The sequence below is a fragment of the Carcharodon carcharias genome, chromosome 23 (assembly GCF_017639515.1).
Source record: "Carcharodon carcharias isolate sCarCar2 chromosome 23, sCarCar2.pri, whole genome shotgun sequence".
Lineage (NCBI taxonomy): Eukaryota > Metazoa > Chordata > Chondrichthyes > Lamniformes > Lamnidae > Carcharodon > Carcharodon carcharias.
Window position 1 is genome coordinate 7,031,829 of NC_054489.1, and position 12,801 is coordinate 7,044,629.

Sequence of the window (12,801 nt, forward strand, 5' to 3'; positions counted from 1 at the left end):
TAAAGCATTTGTCCAAATTGAATGCAAATGCCAGAGTAATAAACAGCTCTGTCCTAAAGCAAAAGCATGAAAAACAAGATTAAGACTAGCATGAGGCAAAAAACAGAATCAAAAATGGGGGACAGAGGTCATGGTCTGAAATTATTGAGTTCAATGTTGAGTTCAGAGGGCTTTGAAGTGCCTAATTGGAACATGGGGTTCTGTTCCTTGAGCCTCACTGGAACGCTGCTGCAGGCCGAGGGCAGAAGTGCAAGTGTGGGAGCAAGGTGGTGAATTAAAATGGCAAGAGCTGGAATTTGATGTCATGCATGCGGATTGAGCGAAGGTGTTCCGCAAAACAGTCACCCAATCTGCATTTGGTCTCCCTGACGTAGAAGAGACCGCATTGCGAGAGGCAAATAGAGTATAATAAATTGAAAGTGGTACAAATAAATCACTGCTTCAGTTGGAAGGAGTGTTTGGGGCCTTGGTTGGTGAGAAGAGGAGGTAAAAGGGCAGGTGGTATTTTAGTCCAGCAATTGCATGGGAAGATGCCTTGGTAATGAGGCGAGGTGTTGGGGGTGATCGAGGGGTGGACCAGGGTGCCACAGAGGGAATGGCTCTTCTGGAACGTTGACGGGGGGAGGGGATGCTGTGTTTGGTGCTGGAATCATGCTGGAGGTGGTGAAACGGCAGAGGATAATCCTTTGAATGTGGAGGCTGGTGGGGTGGAAAGTGAGATCAAGGAGAACCCTATCATGGTTCTGGAAGGATGGGGAAGGGGTGAGAGCACAAATGTGGGAAATGGGCTCAAGACAATTGAGGGACCAACCATAGTTGTTTGGGGGGGTGGTGGTGCGCGCACGCGCAAAGGGAGATTCCTCAGTTAATGAAACAGCAAGGTAATTCAGAAGCGCTGTTGTGGAAGGTTGCATCATCAGAACAGATGTGATGGAGATGGATAAACTGGGAGAATGGAGTGGATTCCTTCCAGGAGACAGGCCATGACGAGTAAGTGTCGTTGGGGTAGCTGCAGGAGTCAATGGGTTTACAATGGATATTGGTAGACAGCCTGTCCCCAGAAATGAAGACAGAGAAATTGAGGAAGGGAGATGAAACATGTGAAGGTGAGAGAAGAGTGCAAGTTGGAAGTAAAGTTGATGAAGTTTTCCAGGTGCTGGCAATTAAAGGAGAAATTTTCTATGAGAGAATAAGTTCATCCAGGCAGAGGTGACTGGTGGTGGATGGGGCCTCTGTTTGAGGAAGAAGCGGTGAGCCCTCAGACCGTCCGAGTGCAGGATGGAGGTTACAGAGGGATTGGATGCCCGTAGCGAAGACGGGGCGGTTAGGGCCAGCAAACTGGAAATGATCAAAATGACACAGCGTGTTAAAAGTCACCGACGTGGACTGGACAAAGGGAGAAAAAGCAGATATGCGATTACAAGAGCAAGGTTCAGTGGGGCAGGAACAGGCTGAAACAATGGATTGAAAGGACAGTCCTGTTTGTGGATTTTGGGAAGGAGGTAGAAGCAGGCTGTTCAGGGCTGGGAAACTGTGAAGGGAAATTACCAGAGGAGATGAGGACAGTTATAGTCCTGGAAACAATGGCTTGATGTTTGGTGGTGGGTCATGGCCCAGGGGGGAGGTAGGAAGAAGTGTCCGTGAGTTGCCACTCAGCCAACTTTGTGGTTCATGTAAAAGGACACCCAGATCTCTCCGTACTGCAACATTCTGTAGTCTTTTTCCAGTTAAATATTTTGTTTTTCTACTCTTCCTACCAAAGTAACCTCTCGTTTCCTGCATTATGCTCCATCTGCTATTTTTTTGGCCACTCACTTGACTTATCTATATTGCTTTGCAACTGTGTCCTCCTCACAACTTACTTTTCAATTCATCTTCGTATGGTCAAAAATTTGGCTACAAAACTCTCAGTCACTTCATTCAAGTCATTAACAGATTGTAAATAATTGAGGCCCCAGCACCTCATGACACTCCATGTGTTACAGTTCGCTAACCTGAAAATGACCCATTTACCCTGACCCTGTTTTCTATTAGCCAATCGTCTATCCAATATTTTACCCCCACAAAAACACGACCCTTTTTCTTGTTCAGTCACCTTTCATTTATCAAATGCCTTTTGGAAACAATTATTCACGCTTACTGGTTCCCCTTTATCCATCCCGTTCATTGTGTCCTCAAAGAACACAAATAAATTTATCAAACACTGGTTTCCATTTCATAAAACCAAATTGACTCTGCTTGACTGTATTATGATTCTGTAAATTTCCTGCTATTACCTCCTTAATAATGGTTTCAAACATTTTACAAATGAGAGATGTTAGGCTAACTGGCTTATAGTTTCCTGCTTTCGGTGTCCCTCCTTTCTTGAATAGGGGTGTTACATATGTAGTTTTTCAATCCATTGGGACCTTTCCAGAAGCTACAGAATTTTGGAAGATTACAACCAATGCATTCACCATCTCTGCAGCTACTTCTTTTAGGATCCTTCGATGTAGGTCATCAGGTCCAGGGCACTCATCAGCTTTTGATTTGCCTCATACTTTTTCTCTAGTGATAACGATTGTTTTAAGTTCCTCCCTTTTCTCCCTAATTTGCTACTATTGTTGGGATGCTTCTTTTGTCTTCTACTGTGAAGACAAGATGCAAAATAATTGTTTAAAGTATCTGCAATTTCCTTATTTTCCATTATTAATTCCCCAGTGTCACCCTCTAAGAGACTGGCATTTATTTTCACTACTCTCTTCTTTTTTCAACATTTCTGTAAGCTCTTAATATATTTCTTGCTAGTTAACTCAATCTATTCTCTCCCTCTTTTTTAAAAAGTCATTCTATTTCTATTTTTTTCCCAATCTACTACCCTTCAATTAATCTTTGCAACATTTTCTTTTAAATTGATACCTTTAATTTCCTTAATTAGCCACAGATAATTCATCCTTCTCATGGTCTTTCTTTCTCAATGGAAAGAAAAGACAACTAACTGGGAATATTTGCCTGTCAGTTTGGACTGCTGCTGATTCCCAGAATTTTCTGACAAGCCTAAGTTCTGAAGGACAGGAGCAGAGCACAAAGGGGTGCTGCTTAAAAACTGATTCAATCTGCTACAATACTTAACTTTCTAACAAGAGGGGGACTTCTAACTGCAATCACAGACTGGTTCATAAAGCAAAACTCTCTCAAGATTTCAGCTCAGCAATACTTTATGTATAACTTAGGATTTAAAATTAAGAATTAAAATTGTACATTTAAAAAAGTCTTCATACGATTCACAAAGTTGGAGGTGTTCCATCACAAGGGTCAAGCTAATAACACTTTAGAGCTCTTGTTCTTTGCCAAATGTTTAAGAGGCACTGACATATATGGATCAGGCATAGCCTCTATCAATCCCTGAATTGTGCTGGGTGGGTGTCAGTACCATAATTCACACCTCCTGATTCAAGAATGATTGACAGTGTGCCATTAAGGTGGTCATCTGCCTACTGTCTCAGTCGGAGCAAAGTTAAAAAGAGTATTTAATATAAAAAAAAATTACTCTTATTTGTCTGAGTGTAAATTAAACAATGTTGGTTATGTATAGTAAGATGGTTTAGCACAAATCGATTTGTCTCTTACAGAAAAAATTTCAAAGGTCACCGATTGCCAAATTGTGATACATCTTTTTGTATCAGATCAGTTCACAGCCAAAATAACTCACCTACATGGGTGAAACTTGGTGAAATGTTTATTTTCTGACATACTCAGCAATTTTTAAAAAATCCAACAAACAAGAATGACAAATAATAACTAGTTACATCCATTTCGCTCCCTCCGCATTTTCTCTCATTCTGAATCATGCTGCAAGATTATTCCAAATATGTTGATTTCCAACTAGCTTCTCACCCCACAGGTCATTCATTATCCACAAGCCAGTCAGTAAGAGCCAGCAGGCTATCTGACCACTGGAGGAATCAAAGCAGAGGCAAATATTGTGCTCACCTTACACTAGGCAGTGATCACAGACTGAAATGTTTGTTCCTTGTTCACCTAATTGATTGCAGTATCCCTATTACCTGTTTTAGCAGAGATCATCTAACTCAGCAGAGACCAGAAATGGGGCATGGATGACCAAGCTATCCTCCTCTAAAGCTTCTCTCTCTCTTGTCCAACTGAGTGGGACTGGTCTTCATCTGATTCCACTCTAACCTATCCTTTCATAGCCAGAGAATCTCTTAAAATGGTTTCCCCTCCCTTCCTGCACTGCTATAATGGGAAACCCCCAGAAGTACCTCTCCTTGGTCCCTTCTATTTTTCATTTAAACGCTGCCCCTCAGCAACATCATCTGAAGATATCATTTTCCACATGGATGCTGATGACACTCAGCTATACCTCATCACTATCACTCCTGACCCCTCCACTGCTTCAGTATTGTCAAGACCACTTGTCCAACATCCAGTCCTGGAAATTTCCTCCAACTAAACACCAGGAAGACCAAAGTCATTGACTTCCGCCCTCGCTCCAAACTCTTTTCCCAAGTTACCAATTCTGACTCCCTTGCTGGCTACTGTTTGATCTGAACCAGACTCTTCACAACATTGATGATCCACTTGATTAGGCTAGATTTCCAAACTGATATCCTCTCAATCATTAAAACTTCCTAATGCCACCTCTGTGATTCTGTTCTTCTTCACCCCTGCCTCAGCCTATCTGCTGCTCAAACACTCATCCATGCTTTTGTTGCCTCCAGATTCAACTAATCTGATGCTCTCCTGGCCATCTTCTACACTCCGTAAACTTGAATTCATCCAAAACTCTGTTGTCTGTATCCTAACTTGCACTGAGTCCCATTCACCAATCGCCCGTGTTCACTGAAATACAGTGAAATACAAACACCTGAATTTAAAAATTCTCATTCTTGTGTTCAAACCTCTCCATGGTCTCTCCTCCTTTATCTATAAGCTCTTCTAGGCCTACAACCCTTGGAGAACTCTCTGTTCCTCCATCTCTGGCATCTAGTGCATCCCCTAGTTCCTTTACTGTCTGGACATTGAGCTCTGGAGTTCCCTCTCTAACCTCGCTCTTCTTCAGGTTTTCATTAAAATCTACTTCTTTGACCATCTTTGGTCACCTGTCTTAACCACTCCATGCAGCAGAGTGCTCTACATCCTCACCACTCTCTAGGTAAAGAAATTCCTCCTGAATTTCTTATTGCACTCTTTAGTGATTAGGTTCCCCCACAAGTCGAAACATCTTCTCTACATCTAACATACTAAATCCCTTCAAACATTTTACTGACCTATGTCACCTATCTTCTCTTTTCTAGAGAAAAGGGCCCATTTATTGGTCATCTCACCCAATTCCAGATGCCCCCATTTATTCAGGTCCTCTTTCAATTCCCCATTTATTGGTGCCCTCCACAATTCTCCCATTTACTGCTGTCCTTCACCAATTACTGATGACTCTTCCCATATATTGATGCCCTTCAACACAGCCTCCATTTCTCAAAGCATCCTTGCCACAAGCTTGGTTTCAAACCTCAGTTTGAACCTATGCTGGTGGTTATAGCATGGAGGTAAATTATAACATTCATTTATAAAAAGCAAAAATTAGTCCAAGGATATGCACATTATACATTCTTAAATTTTTGGTAGAAGTTTTGGAAATGATAAATTTAAAGAAAAAGTAGTCTAGGTGGCACATTGACTGAGAATGTTGCTCTTTCAACCTTTGAGTCTTGTATTAGGATTTCGTACAAAACTAAACAGAATTCAATACGAAATTGTGCTAAACTCAAAACATCATTTCAGATCACAAGGATTGCTTGTATGTGAAATGTAAGCTCGGGTGTGGTTAGTGATGCTAGATCAGTTGCTTCCAGCTGGAGATGGGAAACAGGCACTAAAGTCCTTGATGGGGCAGGGTAGCAGGATTGTGTCTTTTGTTTGGGTCAAGGGATTGGAAGTTGACACTGCATGCTATGCCCTTGTCGAGATTTCTTGACGCTGGGGTAAGGTGCAAAAATAGCTCCGTAAGCTCTAACGTTCCAAGAACTTTAGTATAAATCTAGCCAAAAGGTTAAACTGCTTTCAGGCAGTGTCTGCTTTAAAGACATAAAAAGGACTTTTACAAGTGCAACCTTTTGCGGATCACAGCACCACAATCAAATCTGCTTTGCAATGTTCATCAGAAATCTTATCTTTGTAGAAGCGCTAAGGAAAGGTTCATATTCTGAAAATTTAAAGAGTTTATTTGGTATTCACCAGGCTAAATTATAAATAGATATAACACAGCTTCAGTTATTTAATTTGCTCTTACCAGCATAAGGTCCACTGGCACAGAACTTCTTTTGGAAAATCTTCAGTACTCGGTTGTCCCCTTGCTGAAAATAGATGATACTTTTTAGATACCACTGTACTCTGTCTAGTACATGAAAATAATACATGAGCCTGAAGGCTTGGTGTCAACAAGTTCCTAAATTAAAAACGTCGCAACTTGCAAATAAGAATACGTTTAAGCAAAATTTGGAAGAGCTAAAAAAAAGTTGGAACATGGCATTATTGTGTAGGTTTTTCAAATGCCATAAAGCAAATTAGTCCTTCATCATTGTGAAGTACCGAGAGCAAGAAGCTCTCACAAAGTTTCCCTTTGAAGGACCACTTTCCTTGTACAGAACAGCACTGCATTATGAAATTCATGTTAACAGAATATAGCAGAGCACAAAAATTACATTTCCTCATCAACTGATAAACAATCCAACTGTGTGACTGTCTAACAATAGTGTGTTAGGATACCCTGCATTGATACCAATACTGCTCCCACTTCAACAGTGGCTTGAAGACTTTTTCTTTTCAGTTTTCTCGCTGCGCATTCCTGGGCTAATCAACCAGAGGGGTGCTACAAATGAAAACATGTCTTCACCTAGCTATACACACATACTTCTAGCAGGATTTATAGGAGCAAACAGGAGTAGAAGCCCTGGCTAGTGCATCCCTCTCCAATGGAAACTCAATGAAGCCAACTGTATTGGCGGGGGAGTAGGACTGTGTGTGTGCGCGCGCACGTGAGAGCTTGAGGGACAGAGACGTACAAAGCAAAACACATTAAGCCATTGAAGGAGCTCAACTGATTATTTTTCAAAATATGAGTCTGCTTCAAGAAATGGTGCGAAATATTTTTGAATGAAGCTTTATTAAAGATCCAGCATAAGCACGATGGGCCAACTGACTTTCCCTGTGCTGTAAATTTTTAGGTTTCTATGAGCCCACTTCCACTCTGTTTTATAGATATGAACAGATTCAGAGATTGTGACTGGACTAGCAACACACCTGTTTTTCTTCAACGTAGATGAGGGGAAACCCCATCTGTTTGGTCCATGAACTCATCACAGCATTAATAGGCTTTCCACTTGCTCGTTCCAAACAGTTCCACAAGTCCTCTGAGAAAAAAAAAAAATTCTTAAACCAAAGTATCACTACTTCCAAGATTCAAAACCCAAATCTACAACCACATACACTTTCTAAGAGAGATACAAGAGGGCAGACAGGGCAACAATGGAGAAGAGTAGTTGTGCCTTTATTTCATGACAGTCAAAGGACAACTTATGGAAATTTTACACTGTAGACACAATAAGTGATTGTGAGATGATGTAGCTTGCTTAACACAAGAAAAAATATGATCTCACCGCTCCCTTTCTGCATACCCATTCATTTATGTGATGTTTTTATTTGTCAAAATGATAGATATGTTGAGGAATAGAGCACTTAATATTGCGAGCAATGTTAAAAATGACCAATATTTGGCATTAACAAGGGTAATGAAGGCTAAAGCTTGTTGCGATCGTGCCTTATCCAAACTTCGAAGAGCACCTCTGTGCACCGGTTTGACATTTCCAGCCTTAATGACCAAAGTAAGATTGGAAAATTAGATCCAAATTTTTACCCATTTGCACTCTGGAAACTCTCACAAGGAGCTGGTCGAAACTGCCCAAACTCATTCACATCAGCGAGGGGAAATTTTCATCCAGTCTAGTCTTAATCAGCCACAGAAGGGAAAAGTCCATGTGCTAGCTTACTATCACACCCACTTCCCTACTCCAAGTCTGTATTTTGTTTTGGGTTAAAATCTGCACAAAGAGAATAACTCTTTTACTGAAAGATGGCACATATACAGTGATGTGTTTCAAGGCAGTAATCTAATCTCGTCGTTCAGATGGCAACTAAAACCTCCCTCAATTAAATTAAAGCCTTAAAATCACTCTTGGACATCTATTATTTTCTAACTGTGAATACACACACTAAACAAATTAAAAGTTTGTGAATGATGACAATAAAAAGTGATTTCTACATGCAAGAGTCAGTTTTTGACAATTAGAAAGAAATCACTATTTAATATGCATGAATAACTAGACTTGAGTGTACGGGGCACAATTTTAAAGTTTGCTGATGATATGAAATTTAGAAATGTACTAAACGAGTATAGCAACAGACTTCAGGAAATGGTGAAGTGGGCAGACACATGGCAGGTGAAATTTAATGCAGACAAGTTTGAAATAATACATTTTGGGAGGCATAATGAGGTGAGGCAATATAAGCTGAATGGTGCAATTTTAAAAGGACTGCAGGAACACATAATACCTTTGGTAGTTGATCATCCAAATTTTACAACTTTCTCAAAAGCTTTCCAATTTACTCTCAGCACTCTGGTAAGAACATAAGAAATAGGAGCAGAAGTAGAGTAGACAAGCCTGCTCTGTCATTCAATACGATCATGGCTGATCCTGGGCTTTAACTCCATCTTCCCGACCGCTCCCCAAATCCTTAATTCCCTGAGACACCAAAAATTTGTCCATCCCAGCCTTAAATGTATCAAACGACAGAGCATCCACAACTCTCTGGGGTAGAGAATTCTGAAGATTCACCCTTTAAGTGAAGAAATTTCTGCTCATCTTAGCCGTAAATGAGCGGCCCCTATCCTGAGACTGCGCCCACGTGTTTTAGAATCCTCAACCAATGGAAACAATCTCTCAGTATCCTAACAAACCCCTACAGAATTTTGTAGGTTACAATGAGATCACCTCTCATTCTTCTCCAGAGAATATAAACTCAATTTACTCAGCCTCTCATCATAGGACAATCCCCTCATCCTAGGGGCCAATTTAGTGAACTTTCACTGTACCACCTCCAACGCAAGTATATGCTTTTCTAAATGTGGAGGCCAAAACTGTGCACACTACTCCAGATGCGGTCTCACCAAAACCCTGTACAACTTTAGCAAGAATTCTTTATTCTTGTGCTCTAATCCCCTTGCAATAAAGGCCAATATGCCATTTGCCTTCTGAGTTGCTTGCTGCATCTGCATGCTAACTTTGTATTTCTTGTACAAGCACATCCAAGTCTCTTTGAACATCAAAACTTACAAGTTTCTCACCTTTTAAAAAATATTCTGCTTTTTTTCTTATGACCAAAGTGAATAACTCCACACTTCCTTATCTTATACTCCATCTGCCATCTTGTTGCCTACTCACCTAACCTGTCTATATCTCTTTGCAGCCTCTGTGTCCTCACCACAGTTTACTTTCCCAGCGAGCTTGGTATCATCAGCAAACTTAGATACATTACTCTGTCTCTTCATCTAAGTCATTAATATAGATTGTAAATAGCTGAGGCCCCCAGTATCGATCCTTGCGGCACTCCTGAATTCAGTGCCTGCCAACTTGAAAAAGTCCCACATATGCTTACTATTTTCTATCCATTAATTGATTCTCTATCCATGCTAATATATTATCCCCAATTCCATGAAGCCTTATTTTGCCTATTAACTTTTTGTACAGCACCTTACTGAATGCCTTTTGGAAATCCAGGGATACTACATTTACTGATCCCCCCTTTATCTACCCTACTGGTTACATCCTCAAAAGACTCTTAATAAATTTGTCGAACTAGATTTCCCTTTAGTAAAACAATGTTGACTTGTTCTTGACACATTAAGCTTTTCTAAGTGCATTGTTAAGGCTTCCTTAATAATAGATTCCAGCATTTTCCCGGCAACTGATGTTAGGCTAACACGCCTGTAATTCACTGTTTTCTCTCTCCCTCCTTTCTTGAAAAGCAGTGTAACATTTGCCAACTTCCAATCTAGTGGGACTGTTCCTGAATCTTAGGAATTTTGGAAAATCATAGCTGGCGCATCCATTATCTCTGCAGCTATCTCATTTAGAACCCTAGGGTATAGACCCTCAGGTCCTGAGCATTTGTCAGATTTTAGTCCCTTAAGTTTCTCCAGCACTTTATCTCTGCTGATATTAATTTCTCTAATTTCCTCACTGTTTTTTGCCTCTAGATTATCATCGATTTCCAGTATGGAACTTCTGTCTTCCTACTGTGAAGGCAGCCAAAATATTTGTTCAATGCCTCCGCCATTTTCTCATTCCTCATTATAATTTCGCCCATCTCTGCTTCTAAGGGGCTATTCTCTTTGGATTTCTAAGTCTCTCTTCATCCGAATCAACACCCCAACAACCCTGCTTCCCCGTTAGTTTGGAGCCCTGTTCACAACCCTAGTTATACAATTGGCCAGGGCACTGATTCTATCCCAGTTCAAGTGGAGTTCATCCCAACAGAATAGCTCACTCTTCCCTGGGTACTGATGCCAGTGCACCATGAATCACTCTTTGAGCCACGTGCTTAATTCTCTAATCAGTTTCACCGTATTCCAATTCATGCATGACTTTGGGTAACAATCCAGAGATGATTACCTTTGATGTTCTGCGTTTTAATTTGGGTCCTAACTCATCAAATTCTCTTAGGTCATCATTCCTGGTTCCACCTATGTCGTTGGTTTCCACGTGGACTATGACAAATGGATTCTCCCCACTCCCACTCCAAGCTCCTCTCTAGCTGCAAGGAGATATCCTTAACCATGGCATCGGGCAGGCAACATAACATTCGGAGCTCCCTGTCAGGGCTGCAGAGGACAGTATCGATCCCCCTTGATATACTGTCTTCTATCATTAACACATTCCTCTTCACACCACCCACTTGAATGGTTTCCTTCATCATGGTGCCATGGCCAGTTAGTTCATCCACCTTGCAGTCTTTCTCCTCATCCACAAAGGTAGCAAGCACTTTCTACATGTTGGACAAAGCCAAAAGCTGAGGCTCCTCCATCACTACCTGCTGGATCTCCTTTTACCTGCCTGGCCCTGATCATTGACCAACACTAAAGTTCTGATTAGCCTAAGGGGTGTGGGACAAAATGTCCCAGTAACTTTTCCCCTCGCTGATGCACCACAGCGTCTGCAGCTCAGTGTCCAATTCAATGACTCAGAGCCAATGTTCCTCAAGCCGCAAACATTTATAATACACTGACACAGATAATGTCAGTTACAAGGAGAGGCCACCTACGTTTCAGAACAACACTTATTTCACTGTGAGCAGCAACTTCACAGTGCACTGAGAGATAATGTGGTGTCATAAAGCTGAGGAAAGCACTCTTCTTAATAGATTACGCATTATGCTCCAGCAGGTTGCTGGTTCTCAAAAAAGAAATAGCACTAAGTGGCTACATTTAAACAATTAGCATTTAATGCCAGAAAGGACAATTTACACAGTCTTATCAGACAATTTATAGAGTCTTATCTCATCTCTCAGATACCCTAGAGCAGTTCATGTATGATCAGTTACTGCTTGCTGTACTGTTTTGATTATTAATTTGCTCACAGCCACATGCTGCAAACAGAGGAATGACCAAATAACCTGCTTTTGGTAGAATTGATTAGGGAAGAATGTTGATCAGGAAACCAAAATAACTCCCAGCTCTCCTTCCAAAAGCGCGACAAGAGCTATTCCACAAAGAATCTGTGATTTAAGCTGAACTGTGCTTACCTGTTGCTGCATTTTTATTTTGAAACTTTGTCAAGTATAAATTCATTCCTTTTCTGAAATCCTGCAATGAAGAACAACATTTTTAAATAAAATTATGAAATCAATCAAGGTAACAATTACAACATAACATCCTAGCATAAACTAAAACAAAACTGAAATAAATTTAGTGACAAGTTAATTTACTCCTTTTAAAATCAGTTTGTTCTGCTAACACAAATAGAACAAGCACAGAATATAAAATAATTAAGTTAATAACCCAATTCCAGTCTTGCTTCCCTCTTCCATAAAACATTTCATTGCATGTATTTCATCCAGATGCCTACTATCAAAAAAAATTTTAAAAATAACCTGAGTCATACTCGTCACTTTCTGTAACCTATCAATTACTGTCTGTGTATTCTTGGAATAAAATGACAGCATTGCACAAAATAACAAGAAAACTATATACAAGATCCAACTGGTGAGGTAAATTTTATTAAATTTTGAGGGTTTTTTGTTTTGATGGTGGAAGAGAAAAGGAAGTCTGGTCAGTAGTACATACATATTTTAGCATCAGAACCGTGACATGGCAAAATAAGTTATCTGCATTCTTGCTTTAGAGGAATAATTCATGATACGGTTCCATGCCGACCTTGTCCTTCTTGATTTCTGAAGGGATGTGGGGGAAACCCACCCCCAAATTCTAAAATCATCTTACCGTTTACAGGGCTGAGTGCTGAAACAAGTTGCTTCCGCACTCAACCTCAGTGACCAACCAAGCCACTTTCCACTGTGCTTAAATTAACCTGGAAATATTGCTTGCAATTTTAGTGTACAAACATTTGATGCATTTGAGACATTTTTCTTATCTATTCTAAAAGAGGTAAGTCATCTTATTTTAAATGAATTATTTCCTCTATTAAAATAGCAGACAGAGAAGTGTCAAACAAACATGTTACATGTTTT

General features: G+C 40.4%; 1 protein-coding gene across 2 annotated transcripts in view; it reads right to left on the reverse strand.

Moving 5' to 3' along the window:
- npepps (aminopeptidase puromycin sensitive) overlaps positions 1-12,801 on the reverse strand; it is a 220,365-nt gene that overhangs the window by 53,604 nt on the left and 153,960 nt on the right. For both annotated transcript variants that reach the window (XR_005941289.1, XM_041173295.1), the window contains exons 12-14: positions 11,857-11,917; positions 7,300-7,409; positions 6,290-6,353 (exon numbers count right to left, since the gene is read on the reverse strand). Coding sequence is in view for 1 of the 2 variants with exons in the window: in XM_041173295.1 (XP_041029229.1) it covers positions 6,290-6,353; positions 7,300-7,409; positions 11,857-11,917 (235 nt within the window). In the remaining variant the exon portion in view is untranslated. The remainder of the gene's footprint in view (positions 1-6,289; positions 6,354-7,299; positions 7,410-11,856; positions 11,918-12,801) is intronic.